This window comes from Uloborus diversus, chromosome 4 (genome assembly GCF_026930045.1).
Source record: "Uloborus diversus isolate 005 chromosome 4, Udiv.v.3.1, whole genome shotgun sequence".
Lineage (NCBI taxonomy): Eukaryota > Metazoa > Arthropoda > Arachnida > Araneae > Uloboridae > Uloborus > Uloborus diversus.
The window spans coordinates 149,174,040-149,197,810 of NC_072734.1; the positions used below are offsets into that span (position 1 = coordinate 149,174,040).

A 23,771-nucleotide genomic window follows, 5' to 3' on the forward strand; every position below is an offset into this window, starting at 1 on the left:
TCTTTTATCAATTGAGCTTACAACTCAAGTTCGTGCATGGCGAAGAAATAACGATGGGAATTTTGTTTAGTTTGTTGCCTACTGTTTATTAAATGTCTAAAAAATCCTAAATGTAAATGGCTCCCATATCATAGCGAAATAAGATAGCCTCAACTTTAAATAACAAAGTGACATTTTGACAGATGCACTCAATAGATGCATGCGGTAATTTATATCAATACTAACGTTAATACTTAGAATAAATTAACTTAATTAATGAATAGCGATGAACAATTTTACAACCTATTTAACTCTGAATATTTCATTCAGCATAATTTCATTGTATGTTATTTATTTTATATATCACTTGCGTTATGTGAAAAAAGAAGGGAAAAAAATTGTAAACTTAACTTTTTTTTCTATTTTTTATAATTTAATTCAGGGGGACTAGTACTTAAAGTTAAGAACATAGGTAAACTTGTTTGATATAAATTATAAAACCTTTGTACAGCAAAGTAACAGCATAAAAGTGCGTAGAGAGTTAGTTGCAATGAACCTAAAATTTATTCAGCTTTTTCTCAGCCAAAGATAAAAAAATTTCCTTATTGCCCTTTATGTTTTGAAAAAAAAAAACATTTGTTTGCTCTTTTTTCGTTTTTAACAAAAATTAATCATCATAAGATACATTTTGATGGCAATGAATTTAGTTAAATATATGTTATAACAAGCACATTTTAAAATAAATAAAACATTTGAGATGCACTAAAGACGATTTCACATCTACTGTGACGGCGACAAAATACTTCTGACTGCAGCTATGTATATCAATTAAGAAAAGTCACATTGTGACGTCATCGCAGACTGACGTTAGTAACTTGCTGTAGCCTGGTAACATTACTAACCGCCACGTAACTCTTATATGACCTTCACACAAATTTTCCACACGGGTCACATTATTGTGCCGTACTGTTATAGTAGAAACAGAAGATACTTTAACCAAATTATTTAAAATCAGTTACTTGCGCTCGTACGTAAAACAAACTTTTGTCACCGTCAAAATTGATTAAGATTCGTCAATAATGCACTGTTTTGTATTACATGATTCTGATCTTCCCATACTCTTCATGTTCTATTTGATATGTACAGCGGACAACCACTTCTCGTTATACTAAATGAATAAGCTCCTCTTAAAAGTATTGGCAATAGGTTGCGGCTAGCACACCAGCATATCTGTCCTTAACAATAACATAAATACTTTTAAATATATCTGCAATAAATAATATTGGTGAAAACATATTTTCAACCAAGTGAAAATTCGCAATTGGACATCAGTTTCGCGAACATTTCCAGCTTTGTTTCCCTGACACTGTAAACAAATTAAGGTCGAATTCGTATTACTGATGAACGATTTATGCAAATTTCAACATGTCACTATTGTTTTAAAAAATATTTTATCGAGAAAAAATATTTCATGTTTTGTTTTATGTAACGCTTGAGGCTTGGGGTTTAATGAAGAATGTAAGGAGAGAAAAACAGTCAATCAAGCTACAGGTATTGTTCGTATAATGTGCTTCCAGCCCAGCCTTTTGTTACCACTGGTATAAAATCCATAATTTCATTTTGAGCTGTAAATTTTAAGACAAATTTTACAGTATATTCGTGGTCCTTTTGATAGTAAAGCTATCTATATGCTGAAACAAGTTTCATGTGACTGAAAAAATAAAATAGTTTAGGATCAAATTAATACTTCTGAAATTCTTCAAAGCCACATCCAACGTTTACAGCATAAATGTATAGCTATGTAAGTCGTCAGATGTTGTTTTTTTTAGACTTGATCTTTTCATTTATTATGTTTCATACTTGCATGAAATTCGGTATAAAAATACAAAAACGTTAATTATTTTAGGAAAATCTTTCTAATATTTTTTTAAATTTTTTTTTAGGATTAAAAGTGAAACAAAATGTTTGAGGGGGAAAAAAAGCAACAATTATTTTGGGAACATTAGTGTAATGTATCAGAAATATTTCGTAATTCCAAAACGCTTTGAGCACTCGTGCGTTTGGGGTAAAGCAATATTAATATAAATACATTTGATGCTTAAATAGAGATGTTGGATTTCGTTAAAATTGTTAACAATTATTGCTTTTAAGTAGTCACAGTAAGTGATTAAGTTAAGTAGTCACAGTATATTAATGTATATACAGTTTTGTTCTTGAAATAGTTTAAATTGATAATTTGCATTTTCGATTCGAGTTACGTAATTAAAGTAATTAAAACGGTTTTTTAAAATAAATATATAGTGAATGGAATCGTGATGAAAGGAAATAATCGCTGTAAAAAAATCGTACATGAAATGTATACGAAGCCCAGCTTCGATGAAAATGAGAACTGTTTGTTTTCTTGTCAAAGAAGAATTACTGCTTGCTATGACCAGAAAACAAATACGAATTCAAAGCTTAATTTCCTTACAGAATATCAAATACTTCCCACTCATAGGAATATCATTTACAACAGTCATAAAAATCTCCTGCACCAAGTACGGAAATTATCATTAAATTCCATACCGCTTTTTAGATGTAATGGAGCAACATCTCAAACCTCAAGAAAACGACTCTGGCAAATGGAATGCGAAACCATTTGGCTTGAACACAAAATACTTCAAACGAAACAATATTGAAGTTCAAGTCTCAAGGACAGAATCTGTCCGATTCCTCCTTCGACAAATGATGAACAAAGTGCCATTGTATAGTAAGCATTCACTTTCACATAATCGTCTGCTGTAGCATCTGAGTCCCCTCTTTGACAGAAGCTTGTTGAAGGAACCCTTAACACTTGTTGATCAGTCGGTTCATTTTCTCAGATACCAATGGAATCGAAAAAGCCTCCCTTTTTGGTCTTGGGAGGCAGTGGAGGCTCCTTTGGCTTCTTGCCAATGCCCTTCGGAGGAAGAGGAGGCTTCATTCTAGGATCCGGGACCTTTCCCGATTTTACATCATCATATAAATCGGCGTAAACCATTTCGTCACTGCTGTCCGGTCGATATGGCTGTAGAGGAAAATCGAATTCATGAATGAAAACATATAACTATTTAAATATTGCATTTTATTTGTAATTTGTTGGATTTAGAGCTTAATTTCTGGATATTTTCCCCTATCATGAATTTTGAGAAATGTTTGCCTGATTCAACACTTTAAAACATTTCCCAAAGCACAATTTAAATTTTTGATAAACTAAAATGAAATTATAAAAACTTGAAATCGTACCATTTATTATGTCTATATTCCATATTTAAAGTGTCTATGGTTTTATTAAACCCTCAAACCAAAATCATAATTAGTTCGTTTTTTTTTCTTTGGCAACATGCATTTAACAATACTTTGAAAATATAGTAAAAAAAAGTGAAATGAAACGTTTATTTATTTCTTTAATAAACATCCAATTTAATTAAAATTTATTAGCTACGTCTATGACATGTCATAACATTTTTGCTATTTACAGATACGTCTGTAAATATTACCCTCTAAATATTTACAGACAAACCCACGGCATTGGTATGAGTACAAATTATTCTAGTATAGCGCTGCAAACTTTTTCTATTTTTTTTATCATCAACTCTAATAAGAGTTTGAAAACTTTTCGCTACATCGACGACATTAAATTCTGACTTCACTGAGGAACATAAAAATAAAGTTTAGCCTGCTTTTGTATACCTAAATTAAAGAGATGAAGATGAAAACAGCGTCATATTTTTGGACATTGGTTTAGGTAACGAGAACAATGTTTTTATTTTGGATCTATATGACAAAATAAACATTAATTGCAAAACTTTCTCCATGACTTACTGGTTTAAGAATCCGCATAAACTAGTTTTCCGCAGCATCATCATCGTACAACTAAATAAGTTCTACAAAATCTGCAACAACTATGACAATTTCAACAACCATGCGTTACGTTTCTTTGCTAATATATTTTTTAACAACAGTTTCCCTTTAAAGTAGTGCATCATACTTTTTCAAAAGAAGTAGCACCGGTATCGTTCCTAACCACTCGGACGCACGATCATGAAAATACCCTGTATGATAACTGATTGCTTAAGTAAATGGAACAATTTTAGTTGGATGTTGAAATTTGTGTACCCGTACAGACTGGCCTGATCGTTAATGATACTAAGACAACAGAAAGACCGATGTTGTTTATACTGAAACTTTTACAAATGCTGGAGTACGAACGAATTCGACTTCTAAATACATGTAACTCGTGGAGTGAAATAAAAGTTTTCATATGTATTTGATTTTACCCTCCTTTGGTCTTACAAGTATGGGTGGGGACGTTGCGATTCAAAACGTATCTTGGAGACATTTTAATAAACTAGCATTGTGACTATGTTAATTACTTTTTTAATTAATACAATTTTGTCTTTTTTTTTTTCAAAATTTATTTTAAATTGCTTTAAAGAACATTAGTTTTGTATTTACTACAGCATTAGCTTTATAATATATCAAGAAATGTTTTTTTTTTACCTTGTTTACTTGCTGACTCGCGACGCGTTCCGAAACCTGTGAAACTTCCATTAGGGTATGCTGCTCTCTCCCACTGACAAAGAAGCAACTTAATTATGCTTATAATATTATGTTTATTTCTGTTCGTTACTTCGTTTGCGTATCTACGCTTTTCCGTTATTTTTAAGTCGTATGCGTGTGTGTGTGGGTGTCGTATTTTTTTCAGTGTTTCAGTGTTACGTCTTTATAGTCAATTCACGAGTAGTAAGCGATGTCCTCAGTATGTGTAGCCGAAAAAGTTTGACTAAGTCTTCCAATGGAGTGTAAAGACTAGTTTTGCAGTAGTTTAATATTTTTTTGTTGTTGTTGTCATAGGGATTTGTTTCCATTCAAAACCTGATACTTTCAAATAATACTTAGCGATTAGGTAGTTTAAAAGCTGCTGCTGATTGTCGACATCATACAGCACATTTAATCTTACCTTTAGCTGCTTCAGATGTGAACTTCAGCGTCGCATATTTGGTGACTTCTTTGGTGATTGGCGGGCTTCTGTGATAAGGTAACGCCAAATCGGCATATACCATGCCAGACGGATTAGAACACTTCTGGAACATGCAAACGCAAGCAAAAGATGCAATATTAATAGGCAAACAACTATGTTATAATCCTTCTAAGAAATACAAACATAATTCAAACAGCATAAAACACATGCAGGCATGCTATTAGTAAATGTAAATCATTATCTTTAAAGCATCTTTTTTTTTCTTTCTTTCTTTTTTTTTTTTGTAAACAAGATTTTTGAAAAACAATTACGATCAATGCTAACTAATTCACACTATAAAACAAAAACGTAATTTTCTTTTAGAGAGTTTTACTTCACGATATGTATGGATAACTGATGGTATACATATTCATCTTATAAAAGGATGTAGCAATATATTATTTTAGTGTAAACATATTTGTAAAATCAAACTACTGTAAAACATTCCGAGGATTTTTTTCTCTCTTAAGTTCGTAAGTTTGAACGATTAGTACAATGGAATGAAAATATTGACACAGAAAAAAAAGTTAAATTTTGAACGCCGACCTATTGAGCAACTTATGCAGATATTTCATGTTATTATTCTACTTCGAAATCTTAAAGACACTTTAAGCATGCAAATGGTTTGTTTTTACTTTTAAAATACGCATCCTAGTTTACAAAGAAAAAAAAAACACATTTTTGAAGATTTTGTGATATTCAAGTTGCCCAACAATGTTTTTTCTATGTCCATAAAAGTTTTCAATGGATACATTATCGAACAAAATTAAAGAAGTTTCATGTGGGAAAAATATATTTAATTGTGTGATTTTTATTTTCTTCATTATCTTAAAAACTGAATACATTAAAAGATCTGACATACTCAAATAATTTTACCAAAAAATGTATTAACTCTACATGTTTGAAATTATGCAAAAATAGTAGCTAAAAACACTTCTGTGAAACAAATTCCGGAAATCTGATAAACATAGAAGCTCTTATCCGCTATCTTTTATTATAAGCTCACCTTTTCTGCATTAAAAATTGGGTTTCTTCTAACACCAAAATGCGTAGGCAGTTCTCTATAAATTCCCCCTTGTAATATTTTATTTTACTCTTCAGGACAAAAGTATTTCTTTTTTCCTTTGAAAAATTTATTTTTGTAACACTTATAAATAAAATTTAAGCAGAAAAACATCATTTTAATCTAAGCTACAATGTTTGTTTTTAATTATTTATTTCTTGTTTGAAAGGTTCATTGCATTTTATATTATCAAAAGAGTTACGCGTAAAAAAATAAAATCAAAGAACATGCGAAAACACTAGGTGTTAGGAAAATGGTAGCTTATTCTTTATTATTTTTTAAAAAGTATTTTATAGCAAAGAAAAAAGATACTTAAGTTGATTTTATTTTACTTCTTTTTGTCATAAAGCATTATTTATGTCCTAAAGAATAACAGTTGTAACATTTAGAGAGGTGCAGGAATTGTAATAGAAAAACGTGGGGTTATTTTGTTATTTCAAGATTTGTATCTATGCATAGATACTTAAATCTATATATGTAAACACTTCAAGTTCATGTTTACTGTTTGAGAATTCGAAACCCAGTGCCAAAGGGGAGTAGTGAAAAGTTGACAATTTGGAGACCACTTGTCCAAAAAACGCAAAATAAACAAGCTGTTTTGTGTCAAATGATTTCAAAGGTATCCTGAATAAGATGTGTTACTATCCATTGTGATAGAGAAGTGTTACTAAAGGATGACTTTAATATAAAAATAAAAATTTGTTCTTTTTTCTTTTTATATAAATTGCTCCATTTTTGATGTCCTCAACGAAACAAATAATTAACCTTTTATTAGAGTGTGTAAAATTGTATTACTGAGATTGTCCTTCCGTTCTTAATTAGGCTCTACATTTAAATACTTTTGCACTGATTATTTATAATGATGTTTTTTTTTTTTGACTCTGCTTGAACAATTTTTAGATATTTCAGAAGTTGCACTACATATTAGCAATATGTACTGATTAATCGTTCCCTTCATTTTTCCCTAAATCAGTGCGAAATTGATTTAAAAAATCCCTAATTCACAACTTTTAAGCCACGCCCCATTTTGAAAAGACTCTACCACCAGTATACAAGACAAATCTGTTTTCTAATGAGCATGTGATTCATTATCTAGAAGCTAGTTCTATTCGTTTATTGGTCAAAGAGTTCTTTCCAAACAGGGCGTGGTTAAAGAATATGCAAACCCTAGATTTTCGAAATTAATTTGGCATTGATTTGAAAAGGTTAGGAAGGGAAACTTGTCAAGTAAATGCTTTTGGTTGATCCGGACATCTCGGCAAAACAAAATACCTAATACATACAACCATCAAGTTCTACAACAGTACTAAAGTATTCAAATGTAGGAACTAATTTGGGGCAGAATTATGGACCAACAATGAGGAACAGTTCCAGCATAGAGGAGTTAGAAGTTTTCAGAGTGGATTCTAAACTGTTTTGACACACACCTGTGAATTTCCCCCATTTTCTCTCGGAGCGGGTTCCACCCACTCCGGAGATTCAGGGACAATGATCCCGTGCTGTGGACACGGCTCCCTGCCTTTTCCGCTTCCTATCCGCCTCTGATCCGCACTTCCGCTGCTGTTCCACTGCGGATTCCACTCTTGCCTGCAGTAGAGCACATTCTGGTAGGCACGAGAAAAGTCCGCTGGAAGCGACTGGCGCGTTCGGGCGCTTGGGAAAGGCACGGGCTGTGGACACAGGCAAAAAACAGAACATAAAGCATGCTCATGCGGTTAGTCAATTATTTAAATGCACTACATTTTCGAAGTGTTAAAACTTGTGGAATAAGTTGTTTATATATTTATACCGTAATAAAAAATGGTCCTTTTTTTGTGAAATTGAGAAAAATAAATAGTCAAATGATAGTTAGTCAAAAAAAGCTGGAAAAATGATTTCAACTTTTCAATAAAAAACATAGATTATACAAGCTTTTTTTTTCTCCATACTTTGATTTTATTGCATTTGATAAAACTAGATTTAAAAAAAAAAGATTTGATGAAAAAATATGTTTAAAGTTACATTTTTTATATTTTACAATTTCTACGAAAAACTTAGTGTTTGAGTATTAAAAATAATTGTTATTACGTCGAAATGACATTGTTGCACGCACGTACGTAACACATGAATTAATTTTGTGTTCATGCTTTCATTATACATGCAATTAAACATTGCTACGTAAAAAGTAAGCAAATAAAGGCTACTCAGTTTTCTTTGTCTTGAAAGAAACTTCACAAAAAGGAAACAAAACTTATGTGAACGTATTTCGAACAGTGAAAAAAGCATGTTTCTATGTACAACAAACACTAAAATTTTACTCTTATTTAAAGTGTTTTTAGAAATATTACCAATTTGTACTTAATTATGCAATAACTTTTCTTTGTTTTATTTAAGTAGACAGTACAGTTTTAATGGTATGCCTATTTATAATTTAACTTATTGAAAAAATTTTCATTAATGTGTACTAATATATACCTCGCATTTTTTTCGTTGTCGGAGCAAATGAAAGTAAAATATCAATGTTAGTTACAACACAGAATAAACCTTGTGTAATGTTCATGCGATTTAAATCATACAAACTAAAACACAAGCAGTTAAAGATAGAATGTATTTACCCCCTGGCGGTGGAATGGCATATTTTCGTACATCACATTTCCTTCTGTTTCAGCACCAGCTGGTCCATTTTGTTTGGGATCTGTGGGAGCCCCACTTACGTTTTGATAAAGGCTGTCTCCCGTGCCCCCTAGAGGAGCTTTGCCAGGGCTTCCAAAATCTGCGTTAAAATAACATCAATCAAATGTTTCATTAATAATTACTATTTAAAATTTAAAACACTATTAAATTAAGATACTGAAAACTAAAAATATGATATCAGTATTTATAAAACTAACAGTAGTAAAAATCTTTCTTAATTACTTGCTTTAGATGCGATATTAACTCTGATGCCACGGGTATAAAAACTGACACTAAAAATATGTCTCAAAATGTTAAGAAATGCGTATGAAAGATAAAAAGCTAGATATCAGAATTAGAAATGCACCGAAAGAAATATTTTTTTTAAAAATCATTTTTCTGTTTATAACAACATTAAATAAAGCAAATAATACTTTTAGAATGGATCAACATAGGTCCGTTTAACCCTTAACAGGGAAGGTGCTGTCTCACTAACCGCTCAAAAGTTCATCCAACCACGTTACGACTGTGTTCATTTATATTATCCGCGTTATGCGGAAGAAATGCGAAATATTCTAGATGAGGTTGAGAATTGTTTGAAATGTTTGCAAAAGTTATGCAATGATGTTCTAAGGACAATAAAGGTTGAAAAATTCCTGGAAATACGACGTGAAATACTAATAGTTAAAGGGCTTTCAAAATTTTCCCGTAATGTGATATAATCAATTTTCTGGTATTAAAATGTCCTGCATATATTAAACAACTAAAATAAAATCATTAATTGATAATAGATTTATTTTTATTACGAACAATAATTTATTTACTGCAGCATATGATTTATTTCGAAAAATCTTTAGGCATTTGTTAAATTTCCTCGGAAAGGGTATATTTTAGTTCAAAATTTAATAATATTTTCCCCTGTGCTAACAAAAGTGCAAAGAATATTTTAAAAAATTGAAAGTAGAGCGGTCTCTGAGACTTCACGTCCCCTGCTACGTCCTACTTTTTCACCTCCCCTGTTACGGGTTAAAAACGTTAACTAAAACCACAACCGAGTTCCATTTCATGCAATATAGTGTAGTTATGTTCAAAAAATAAAACTTAAAAATTGAAAACTATGGTTTGATGTTAAATATTTGACATATTATTGAGTTTGAATATGTACACAATGCTGCAACACAGGTGTTTAGAATAATTTAATCATTGAGCTAAATCATACAATTATATAAAGTGGCATAGGTTTAGTATAATGATAGAGCTAAGCTTAAAAAGAAAAAAAAAATCTTTCCTTACTTCTGGATCGCCTTTTTCGCATTATGAGAATGATGATAATGATGGCTAAAACGAAAAGGATTGCTATGCTGCCTATTACCGCCGCAATCACTAGCACATTCTTGTCGCCAAATTCAGCGTGCCAGCCTGCCAAATCTGTTAAAGAGAAATATTGCTAGATATGACACATTTACTGTTGAAAAAATGAAATTTTCTAAGTTGTTGTAAAACATGTTTCAAGTAATATAAGCTTCACTTTTAAGTTCGTATTTCTTTTGTAGAGTACATGACATTTTCAGTTACATTTAAACATGCATTAATACCATTCAGTTTTTTCATCGCTGAAATAGTAATTTAAAACGAAGATAAACCTTTATTTAAATATTTTAATTTCCCACTTTGCATTCATGATCTTTTAAGAACTTTAGGAACAACTTGGACACAAGAAAAGTCGAGCATTAAAATAAGAAAAAAAAATTGAATACTCAGCAGGACAAACGCTTTCTAAATATTCCAAGCGGAAGGAAAAGTCAAAAAGTAATATAACAAGGCAATTATCTAAAAGTCATTAATCAATGTCAAATAAAATATATCACCAGGGAGAATTTTATTTCATTCACTAATATCATTGACTCCAAAACAATGATAGAAATAATGCGGTTGGAATAAATAGGCTATAAATTTTGAATGACAGTAAAATAACTAAATATCGACTCTCGAAAAGTTTTAAAGTAGTTGAAATGATTTTTAAGCATTTATTTTCACAAAATTTAAAGATGAATTTTGAAAGAGGAGGTCTACATTTTATTGATCCATTATTTTGTATCCAACTGCAAAGTCATTTCGTAATATATAAATTGAAATGCAATAATATTTAGTACATTAATTATAGTTTTAATGCATTAAATGTAATAAAATTAGATCATTTTAGCCGTAATTTAACTCACTCAAATGTGTGGCAAGAAATATGACAAAAATTAAATTTTATCAGCTATCGTAATAAACTAACATCGCCAACATTTTTCAAAATTCAAAATATTCTAGTAAAAATTTTCCTTCGAATATCACTATCTACTTGAATGTAAAATAAGGAAAGTTATGTTTTTGTTTCTTGCACCTATACAGTGAAAAATAACTTGCTTTTAACGTTTATATTCTATTAAATTTTCAATATTTTTATTTCAATTTAAGTATTAAGCTTTTCTTATTGAAAATTCCATGCCTTGCCTTCAATCTTCGAGTTGAACCGAACCTTTGCTTCGGTCACTCGTCTGGTCACTGCTAATTCTGTATTAGCTACCAGTTTGTTTTGCACTCTTGGCTTCCTTAAGAGGTTTTCCAATTCCAGCTCAGTCACTTCTTATGCCGTGCTGATGAGTGCTAATGAACACGAAACTGCAGTCCTCGGCTGGAATGACTGAGCTGGTGGTGATTTCATGTATTTTCTTGTATGCTTGAATTTTTATGCAAGTTAACTTCTTTGTGACAAAACTTACATAAAAGTAGGGATCTTATTTCTGGAAAAAAAACCTGTAAAAATGTTAATTTTAGGAAACGTCCCAATTATTTTGGTCATATCGTCAGCACTATGCTAAACTAACAAATGAAAAATCGTTAATCGAGTTATTTCAAATTTTAAGTGGCATGCCGTAGTACCCAATACCCCAGCTTACTGGTTATAACTACTTCAAACGATGGTTTTTACACTTCACGATATTTAAAAATTAAAACATTGATAATAACTAAACGCGTCAAGTGGAAAAAAAATAATATTGTTTTGGCTCTCCTGAAAAGTGCCAATTTTCACATTCGTTAGTTTAGCATGATGCCGACGATATGGTGTATCTATGAATATGCATGTGATCTGCATTCAGCGGATTATGTATTTTACAAACATCAATATACTATTACTTTAACGAAATATTTAACTGGTACATATAACGTTTCTGAGTGTTTATTTTCCAATTAAAATGCTTCATTTACTTTTCGTCTTTGGTTTTTTTCGCACTGTAAGCAAAGGCGAATGTCTTTTTGAAATGACAGGAAATTAAATTAAGTAAACATAGGGTAAGGTCACCAGTAACAGGCCGTCATAAGTTTGGATTTAAATAATAAGCCTTTAGCGGGTAAAACTGATGCTGCTGTGGCCCATGAATACGACGCAGCCATCTAGTGTTATCAGAATGAATTTCATGAGCCATTTGGTATTTACAAGGCAATAGTGAAATGTTACGAACCACGAGGTCAGCTGGTGTTTCATGTTCGTTTGACTTTCATAAGGCTGCTGTTCTAAAAATGAAAAAAAGAAATTTTGCACGTTTTGAAGAGAAAAAGTTAATATTGTCTATTGCTCCTCCTTTCCTCATCCTGTCTAATACTGGGTTATCATCAGATGTTTCGGTGTCTGTTACTGGAAGTTGGGATTTTTTTTTTTTTTTTTTGAAATTGAGCAAATAAAAATAGAACTAACTAAATCAGAATCACCATAAGCAGCCAAACGTTATATGATATGTTTTTGCATGACAGAAAAAAAGTTTTAAAAGTATAAATGCGTTAAAAGGCTCAGAAAACTGACTTAACCTGAGAGTGATGCCTTAAGCATGTCTGTGACTACTGCTGTTACCCAACAACTCAAAATTCCCCAGTAACTATTTCCTCAATTTTGTTTTACAAAATCCATCAAATAATATCTATCGAAAAAATCACGTAAAAATGTAGTTTTTGTTACCGAAAAGCATTTGCTGTTATGTCTGGATATTAATCATTGCGCTAGAAAACCTCACCTGGTCCAGAAATCGTGATGAAGCATGCTTCAGACTCGCCAACGTCATTGATGGCGACACAAACGTACAATCCATATCTATCACCAGATTCTGGTAGAATGTAGATGCTAAAATCATCGTTTTCGCTATCCATCATTTCATATTCATCATCTAAGGTTTCATTATCTTTGCTCCACGTGAAGTTGATTTTTGTAGGGAATCCATCTGCCTTGCATACCAGGACTGGTGCACCGTCTTCGTTACTGCTTTTACTCACTTTACATTCTGGTTTGTCTAAAAAAGAATACAATCTGTTTGTAGCATTTCATAAAATCTCATCCACTGATTAGTATTTCATATATTATACATAAACATGCACCAAATTATATGGCTATTGTACATTTAAGTAAGAGTTTCTTTTTAAGGTTTCACACAATATCTTTGTATATCTGCCTACTTCGTTAATTTCTTCAATTTAATAGGGAGACGAGGTTATCTTTAGCGTAATTGAGGAGTATGCAATACAATATGCCACAAAGAAAAATTGCAAGTGTTGTACAGTAGTTTATTTTGATGGATGATATATTTTTCATTTTTTTTAACATTCAAGATGAATAGGCATCAAAATATCGGCTAAGAATAATCTGATCAAGTAGGCACAGTAAAACTAAACGTCGTTTTATAAATTTCTAATTTTTTGCAAACTTTAAACATGTTTCTTGTTAGTTTTATTATTTCTTAATAACTGTTAACTAGTAGTGCAATGTCAACTCTTGGTGGTTTTACTTTACTTAAAATATATAATAAACTTTAATTTAAAAACAAATACATTTTAATGGTGAACTTGAAAGATGTTAATTGGGTATAGAAAAAATAACATTAATAATAGAATGGTACATCGAGTTATGAAACTGAGACACATCCAATTTCTCCGAAAGCACGTTCAACAGAGAAAACCGACAGTTCAGTCTCTTTCGGAAACAAACTATTTATTTTTTTGTCCCATAAACGGGTACATCAGCAGTGAAGCAACAAAAGCCATATCAGTAACTCGACCCATCATCTGCCATGTGTCAAGCCAGCTCCTGATATATGGACCCAACGTCCTGCCCTTAATAGATTGCAACCTACATAACGCATCGATCTTCTAACTTAACAGGACGCTAGTAGATCGCTTAACAATGTTCCTTATATATTACGAATGTCCGTATAAAAAAAAAGTCAAAAAAAATATATATATTTTTTTCCCCACCTTGTTTTGAGGTTTATGTTATACACATAAAATAATTTTTAAAAGTTGACGATTTTTGTGTGTGGAAACCAATTAACAAGCGCTAAAAAATGAATAAAACCTCTGGTAAATGTATGCGGACAATATAATTGCTTTTGAAAAGGTGTGATTAAAAATGGGATCGGTTGTGGGTTGTGTCATGTTCGGAGCTTTTAAAAGTCAGTAGAAAGCTAAAGTGTAATGCTGTTATAATGAATTTATTTTTATTCATTTAAGTTACAGCCTTTTATGTATAGGGGAGTGTTGCCAAAAGCGGGTAGACCTTTGTATGCCCCTCCCCCCCCCATGGTGTTTAAGCAGCGATGCATACGTATGTCGTGTTTACATGAACTCCCCGAGTATTTATCAGTCTTAGCGAAGCAGCAGAAAAGCGGCATGGCGCAACCATGCTTAAAATTAAAAAAATTATACATTTCTAAAAAAAAAGAAATTTTGTAACTTGTGATTCGTCGAAGACCAGATTTTTTTTTTTTTTTAATGTCAATTATATTACGTTATTCTGACACCATCCACCTACCAACTATGATAGTCAATTCGTTCGTTTCTTTTTTAAATTTAAGATTATAATTAGTGAAATAAAAAAACCTGCCTGCGGACAAAGCGTATCGGGCAAAGAAATATTGAAATAGAAATTCTAACTTTAAAAAGTTATTTTTTAGGATATCAATTAAATAGTCTATTAATTAAACCAGTTAGTTTTTTATGTTTTATCAACAAATATGCTGACTTTAAATTGTATAAGTTCAACTGTTTCATTTATTTATTTATTTTTTATAATGGCAGGTAGCTAGTCAGCTAATTTAATCATTTATAATTTCATATTTTATTGGAAAATGTAACAAATCACAATTCTTAAGCTTACCCGCTTTGGGCCCCCTGGTAGGGCATAGCGGGTTTTTTGAATGTCTGTGAAGTTTGATGAGAAATAAATATTGGGTTTGAAATAATACAAAAATAACTTTTTATTTTGAAGTTCAAGAGCCCTGCTAGGAAATAAAACTGAAATTGTTGCGATAAAAGTCCAAAAACTGCAATTTTCGAAAGTTCTTCGAAAACCTACCCGCTTTGGACCACCCTCCCCTACTTGATGTTATTAATGATCAGTGTTTTCTCTATATCGGTATCGGTTACATTGGTTTGCTGGTCAAGTTTAATTATCACGTTGCTAATAACTAACACACACACGACGATTTAACTAAATTTGGAGTTATGAAGGCTGGTTTAATATGAACATGCTTCAAAATTTGCTTATCTGATATTTAAAAGCTACCTAAGCACCTTAAAGATAAATATTATACATATTCTTAATATATATACCTAAGGAGGTCTAGTATTTAAGACAGCTTTCCTGAATGAAATATACCATTCATTCTAATCTTTTGGCAAATGTTTATTTATTGCACGAGACCATGCTAAAGGGTAAGCAGTGGGGAAAAAATTAAGGTCAATATTAAATACGGTACTGATGTTTTTCTAGGAAAGAAATGTTTAGGTACGAATTTACTTGGTGAATTTGTACTTTACGTAGTAGATGTGCTTGGCGTATTGCAAGCATTCGGGGGGGGGGAACTATTTTAGTTGAATTTCGATTTTACTTAGCAATGTTGACGTATTTTTGTCTATGCAGTCAATAACATTCTCTGTACACATTCTTAGCTAGACTCTTTGGGTCAGAATAGCTTAAAGGTATGTAGCAGGAGAAAAATAAGGACTATATGGAATTAACTATGCATGTTGCACAGGAAAAAGTCATGCTTTACGTAGTAAATATGTTTTACGTATTCAAAGGGTTTCTTTTTTAATTTTTCATTATAGTTGAATTTTTATTTTATATATATGTAAAATAAATGATATTTAAAATCCATCTTTCGCATTTTAATTTCTTAAACGTATCTTAATATGTGTCGTCATTGTTTGGAAGGGTAATTTTGCATGGTGTTTTTTTTTTTAAGCCTGATTGTTAATAATATGTCATTTGACACAATTTTTATTCTCAAGGTAGTCCGGGCAAAGCCGTGCAACGCAGCTCTTAATATATAAAGATTTGAAAGCTGCTGTTTATGTAATTTTACACATTTTTGTCTGTTTGGAGAAACATTTATTATTGCCAAAGAAAAAACACCCACTTCACTCAAAAAAGGGCTGTGTTCAGCTAGCGTGGTCGCTTGGCACGTTAGGTGCTGAGCAGTTCAGTCTAGGATTATTGTTTTAAGGCAACCGTTAATGTAATAATCTTATTTGTTTGCATATAGCCATTAACTACATTCTCAACTAGTAAGTTTCTATTATCAGGAATAAGGAAATATTTGTATTCAGTAAGTTACCGCCCTACAGCCAGGGCTAAGGCAGAAATACATGAAATACACCGTATGATCACCCCTGATCGTCTGGTCAGTGCTAATTCTGTATTAGCTACCAGTTTGTTTGGCACTCTAGGCTTCCTTAAGAGGTTTTCCACCTCCAGCTCAGTCGCTTCCTATGCCGGGCTGATGAGTGCTAATAAGCACGAAATTGCAATCCTCGGCTGGATTTGACTGAGCTGGCTTGTGTATTTCATGTAAGGAAATATTTGGTTTCCAGTTGAACTATAATAAAACTTCCAAAGTGTTAAAGAACTTCAGGAAAGGACTTGTGTTTAGAGAAAAATTATTGCACGCGTAGATTCGTATTATTATGCAACAAAAAGATGTATTTTTTCTCTTTTTTTTTTGAAAGGAAAACTGTTAAGAACTCTCTCACTTTGAGAAAAATATTCTTTTGGAATTTTTACTTTTCAATAAAGTATTTCGTTGATACTTCGAAAATAATTAAGGTCACACTTAATGCATTAAGTATAAAGATATAAGAAAAATACTTAGTTAGTGGTATAAAGCTGAGTACTAAGTAACTGCACGAATGTTTTTTTTAGTCTCTGTAACAACAATAGATGATCAACAAATTTTCAAATAAACAGTGTTTATACAGGAAGCGAAGAAAAATGATGCAACCCCCGAAGCAATGAAAAATGGTTTTCATTCGGCATATCGTTTATATTCTGATAGAAAAGGAGCAATATGTCCTGATCCTATGATTGAGTCATTGCACGTTTTTTATTTATTTATTTATTTTTTTAAGTTTTTATTGCTATAGCTATATTTTATTAAAGATCAAAACACATTTTAAAACAGCTTTTTAAAACAAGCTTAAAGTTAGAAGCGAGTTTTGTATTACTTCGATTAATATTGCCCTCATCAGAAAAGCTTACTATGTTATTTAAAGTATTTTACTAACCTACCACGAGGGATTCAATGCAAAAGACATGTATTGTTTTGCATCAAAACTTTCAGAACATAAGTGCAATTACTATTTAAAAGAAAAAGTTGCTTTCAATTTCAGATAAACATAAATCAGAGTTCATCTATATATATTAAAAGGTGACGGTGTTTCTTTGTTTGTACCCGATGGCCAGAAGATCCCATAGCATCTATAGCAACTTGGTAAAAATTCGAACGCATCCCGAATCGGGCACTTCGAAGCCCGAATTCTAACTTTCTAGTTAGTTTTTTCATAATTAACTAATCAAGCTGAAATTTCACGTTTTTTGCCTAATTAGGGAATAATAAATCCCCCCATCCCGTAACATTATATGTTGTTGGAAAGAGCTTTCCTTTCCAAACAAGATGATGTTTGTTCCATTTCTCTCAATTAATTAGAACAGGAGATATAAACTATTCTAATTGCTATCCTAATTGAGCCACTTTTCAAGACTAAACTTGATTTTTGTTTCAGCAGTGACGTCATCTTCGGTATACGTTTGCGTTCGAATTGTGGAACCGGTGAATTCTTGCTTCGGTTATTGCGCTGTTATTATTTTTGTTAAATTCATTGTGCGAATGTTAATTGATATACCTTTTTCATTTGAGAGTCGCTTGGCGAATTCGGCGATGAACAATGTAGTTGCAGATTATTTGTTTATTTCGCAAAATATTTTAGGTTTCAAAGGATTGCATTTAGGTTTTCAAAGGAAGTTCACGCATTTTAGTTAAAAAATATGATTACTGATTGACAGTGTCAGGAATTAATCAATTATTTTTTCAATAGCCTTGTTAATAGGGAAGTTTTCAATTTTATTTTTATATGATGGAGTAAGATGTATGAACATCATAGGTGAAATAATTTTTGCAATACGATAAGTAGTTTTTTTTTAAATTAATTTTTAAAGTTCAAGCGCTTGTGACGTCAAATGGCATAGGAAGGGACGTCATGTGCTCTCCTGATACGGGAGAAGCTGAAGGACGTGTTTCGAAGTTAACTTCGAAGGCGAAACGTAAAAGGCTTATCTCGCATTTAACTCCTTGCGTTTCTAGAATATTAAACCTCTCATCCTCTCGGAAATATTCGAATATCATCATTAATGTTACTTGAGGAAGATTATTTAGATTGTACTTTAACGAATCCGGCCTCCCTAGTGTGTTCAAAAGGATTATTGAATTTCTAAAAAATAAAAATATCAGCGCGCTCAAAATGTCCGCAGCGAAAACAAGGGATCTTTGGCGGAAGGCTGCCCATTAGTGCCCTGTGACGTAAACTCGTGACGTTTTAGAAGAGCGCACTTTTGGGCGTGAATTTTTAAAAATTCATTAAAAATCAATCACGGTGTTTTGAAATTCGGCGATGGTGAATTTTTTAGTTTTGAGGGTCAATTAACAATATCCAATAGTCAAAATATAAACATTTAATAGGTTGCAACTTCCCTATGGATTGAAAAAGGAATTGCAATTAAATTAATTGCAATTAAACTATCAATTGTACTTTGCAATTTAATTGGATTAATGTATGTTAATCGCTTTTCACGATCAAAATAATTGCATTTATTTTTTAAATCGTTTTATGAAACAATTAAAACTAACAACTCACTTAATGTATTAATAGGTACAGCGAAAGGTAGAGTTCAAAGTATTATTCGATTTCGTATTTTCGTTCAGTGCTGATTGCTCACTCGCCGCGTGAAATATTCTCGTCTTGGCAAGTTTTTTCCAAACGTAAATGTTTGTGTTTAAATTAAATGTTTTACGTTTGCAAATCACTGTTTAATATAGTTTAACCCGTAACAGAGGAGGTGAGAAAGAAGGACATAACAGGGGACATAAGATCTCAGTGACCGCTCTGTTTATTTTTTTTTTTTTTTAATCGTGTAATTAAGATGCATTTCTGTAATTTCCCTCAGATGTTCTTTGGACTTTTACTAGTGCGGGAAAAAATATATTTTTGAATTTTAAATTGAAATATACCTTTTTGGGGAAATTTTGCTGGAGCCATAAGATTTTTTGAGAAAAGTCATATGCTGTAGTAAATAATTTATTGCTCGTAATAAAGTTACTGATGTGCATTGATATTTTATTTGTTGCTAACATGTGTATTTAAATAGTTAGATAGTAATATGGTACCCGTTCGGCGTCCACGTCCCAGGTAGACCTGCCGCCTGTAGAATATATTATACCAAACCATTATTTATATTTTAAGAGTTAGTTTTAAAAAAAAAATCACAGTAGAATTGGCAATCGTTAATTGTAGTAAACTAGAATTAACAATTAATTGTTAACTGTGGTAAACTACAACTAACAATTAATTTTTAATTGTAGCAAACTACAATTAACAATTAATTCATTATTAATTGTAATTTTTCACAATTACAATTGATCAATTGTTAGTTGTGGTTACGTTTAGCAATTAATCAACTGTTAATATTTAACTGCCAATGCAATTAAAATTTGCCCAACTCATTCTTTTTCTCAGACGATAGCTTTTCTGTAGTTAAATTTTTCATACGGGTTGCGGGATTTCTTTTTCGTCCTAGATGTACCGTAATTTTTAATCGCAATTGCTTATCGGCCACAGTTCGTTTCGCTCGCTAATTGGGTGGGTTTCTGTAGTGCGGTCACTTCCACCGGGGGGGGGGGGGTTAATTCTAGAGTTTTTCTTATTCTTTTTCTCAGACGATAGCTTTTCTGTAGTTAAATTTTTCATACGGGTTGCGGGATTTCTTTTTCGTCCTAGATGTACCGTAATTTTTAATCGCAATTGCTTATCGGCCACAGTTCGTTTCGCTCGCTAATTGGGTGGGTTTCTGTAGTGCGGTCACTTCCACCGGGGGGGGGGTTAATTCTAGAGTTTTTCTTATTCTTTTTCTCAGACGATAGCTTTTCTGTAGTTAAATTTTTCATACGGGTTGCGGGATTTCTTTTTCGTCCTAGATGTACCGTAATTTTTAATCGCAATTGCTTATCGGCCACAGTTCGTTTCGCTCGCTAATTGGGTGGGTTTCTGTAGTGCGGTCACTTCCACCGGACGTTTCGCGGTATCTAATTTATGTTACATATTTGTATACTTAATTTGGCATAAAACAGGGGGGAGGGGAGTGGCTTTTTTTATTTAATGGACTTCCTTTAAGTTCTTAGCACGGGCATCGGCGTGCGGGTACAGCTAGTACACTATAACGGACAATACATAACGTATACTATAATGTACAAGAGCAAGAGCTTTGGTGAAACGTTATTGTTGCGGTTTAAACAATTAAACTAGTTTTGTCTATAAAACATTCAAATTACACACAGTCTAAAAATATTTTAAATAAATAAAACTTTATATTCGACACTAAAAAACATCTAAAATGCAAATGTATTCAAAATAAAATAAAAAAACAAAGATAGAAAAAACAGCTTAGAGTCACAACAGTGCTTCTCTTTCGCATCGCTATTGCATTTATTCCGCTTGAACTCAAGTTCACAGAAGGAATGTACTTTCTGAAAATAATATTACTCCAATACATACACATCAAAATCAAATTTTATTTCTTCCCATCTTCTGTATATTTCTTAGAAATATATATTTCATGCATTTGAGCGCATGTGTTTGACATCGGCCTCGCCCCTAAAGTGCCGGGAAAAATAACACCTCGAGACTCTCCAGCGTTTTTAGTGTCATTCTGATGACTACCGTAACAAGAAGAATTGAACAGTTTCCTCCGGAGTATTTGTCAAATATTTTCACGCACTTGCTGCATGAATTGGGTGCGTCTCGGAAGCTACTGTGAAATTCAGGTTACTGTATAAAAGGGATTTGTTCCTTTATAGTTCGAATTTTCTTTCAAGTGCATAGATCTAACCTTATCAAAAAATATTCAAGATCAGAAGATGAAAGCTTAGAAACTTGAATTTTGTTTCCATTGAAAGTTTTTCTTTCTGAGAACCAAACATGGCTTTTAAAGGTATCCATATACTACATAACATGTGGGCATTTTAAATGTGGATGCAGACTGCAGCTCTTGATTTTTTTTTTTTTTTTTGGTAGAAAAATGTTTAATGCCTTTATTTAATGTCGCAACCACCACAGATGTATTATATTCGTCATCGCAACTGCTTAAAATGCCTGAGTATGCCATAGTTAATTTTAAAAAAAGAAGATAAAAGAATCAAAATTTAATGCTGAAACAAATGTTTAGTCTGTACTCGATGGAACTACTTGAAAACATAATTGTATTTCTTTAGTGCCGCATTATTTCTACTCTCATGTGCAACCATCTCATTAAAAAAATCTTATTTTTCTTTCATTTGAAACTGGAAACTGCTGTGAAACAAAAAGCTTTAATTAAGAAAAAATTAATCTTTGTTTAATTACGCTTTAGTTAAACCTCATTTTTCAAGAAAGAGCAATTTAAAAAATAAATTACTTAAGACGTTGCCCATTCTTTTAAAATCTGACGCACTCACTTCAGATCAGTTAAGCCTTAACAAGCGGTAAACCAGTGTGGGCGGATCTTACATTTGCTATGATCTCTTCTACAGGCAACATCACGGGGGAAACAGAAAAAAAAATCCAAACTAACTTAAAACTTGAATATTCTACAACTAGGGAAGACAGTTAAAAATGAGTGCCCTATTTATATTAATGTTTCCTCAATCCCGTTCTTTTATCCATATCTTCTAATGTTATTGTTTCAATTTCAACTAGTACCACTTCTTTGTTCAATTGCTTAGAACCAAACTTAGCAACATTTTTTCCAAAATGTCTAAGTCTGTTCTAGTAGTTTATATTCTTTGTCGAAGAGCAGCTTCCATCTGGTCGTTGTTTCTTTAAGATTGGGATGCTCTAAAGATTGGTTGAATTTTCGAGACATTTTGGTCGACTCATGATTTCAAAATCATGAGTCGTAAAAAGAAAAAAGAGTGCACAGACTATCAGCCATCTTGATTAAAGAGTTAAAATTATTTGTTTAAATTGATCATATGTCTTCATAGAGCACACGATTCAAAAGCGAATGCTCTTTTACAGCTATTATCAATTGAATAACTTTTTCATGTGATTCTAGATTGCAGCCAGGATGTTTCCGGCTAAAGTTTGGCATGTCATTTCTTAGGCTGCCACATACGTTGTTTCAAAATGCTTTTTTTTACCGAGAAAAAAGGAGAGATCAGCAGCATATTTGATTTTATGTATTATTGATTTATTGATGTTTTTTTTTTCATTCTTTAAAGTAGTAATTCATGTAAATTAATATAATATTGTAAGAATATATTGTACATAATTTATTTGTTTATTGCTATTTTTTTTAACTATTTATATTTGAAACATTATGTTAAATGACGTACTCGCGCTTTATAAAAAGTTACTCCTTTTTTATGTTTTGCTTAAACCTTAGGGAAAATAGCTTGAAATGAAAATGATCTGAAAATCCTTTACAAAATAAACTTGGTATCATTTTTTTTTTCATGGATTTTTCCAAAAAAAAAAGACACACACGTTTTGAATTTAAATAATTGTTTTCATTGTTAAAGAGATGTACTTGAATTATTTCACAGCTTATTCAAATACATTTATCTGACTTTGCAAAATCGACATGGTAAAACAGACTTGGTTCCAGACGTGTTTCATGTTAAACTAAATTCCTACAGAAAGTGTTTTCGAATGTTATTTTTCCGATAAGTATTTTAGTTTTTGAAATTACTGTTAATTTTTTATGTTGTTTTTATTTTTGAGAGTTATCTTTTTTTTCTTTTAATTTCTGATAAAATAGGTTCTCGAAACGCAAAAAAAGAAATTTTTGATTTTTATACAAAACATTTTATTTGCGTAGTATATTTTCTGATGTTCAACAACACAGTCAACTATAATGATTTACGTGCCTAAGAATTTGTGTGGAATCTAGTCTGTATTTCTCTGTATCTAGCCTGAAGTTTCATGCACTACTTGCGTGAAAAATAATAAAAATACGAAAATAGCAAAAGAAAGCATGTATCAGTTATATATAAACGTACATAAAATATGTTTAATTGTAAAATTTTAAACATGCTTCAATGATATTTAGCGTCAACTTTGCTATTTTTCATACCAAAATAAGTAATAAAGCTGCATAGAACCTACAAAATTTTGTTTTATGTGAATGACATTTAAATTTGAAAAATAAACGGAAAGAAATGTCAAAAACAGCATTCAAATAACAAATCTTATTTCCAACGAAAATGCGTATGACGGTGAAGAATTCTTTTTGAAACCATCAGTTGGTGTGCTCTGCTAAAAATTGACTTTATGAAAAACGCTTTAAAACTCCCACAGAAAAAAAAATAAATGCATAGACAAAAAAAGGAAGGAAATTCGTAAACAATACAATGGAGAATGCGACTGGGGAAAAAATAGGACTCTATGTTTTCGCATACAAATTTCATGCAAAGTATC

The 23,771-nt window shown here is 31.7% G+C and overlaps 1 protein-coding gene across 1 annotated transcript in view; it reads right to left on the reverse strand.

Moving 5' to 3' along the window:
- Window positions 1–2,562: 2,562 nt before the first annotated feature.
- LOC129220914 (hemicentin-2-like) overlaps window positions 2,563–23,771 on the reverse strand; it is a 210,181-nt gene continuing 188,972 nt past the window's right edge. Inside the window, exons 11-14 of the mRNA XM_054855349.1 lie at window positions 12,791–13,063; window positions 10,029–10,163; window positions 8,678–8,835; window positions 2,563–3,025 (exon numbers count right to left, since the gene is read on the reverse strand). Coding sequence (XP_054711324.1) covers window positions 2,837–3,025; window positions 8,678–8,835; window positions 10,029–10,163; window positions 12,791–13,063 — 755 coding nt within the window. The 3' untranslated portion in view covers window positions 2,563–2,836. The remainder of the gene's footprint in view (window positions 3,026–8,677; window positions 8,836–10,028; window positions 10,164–12,790; window positions 13,064–23,771) is intronic.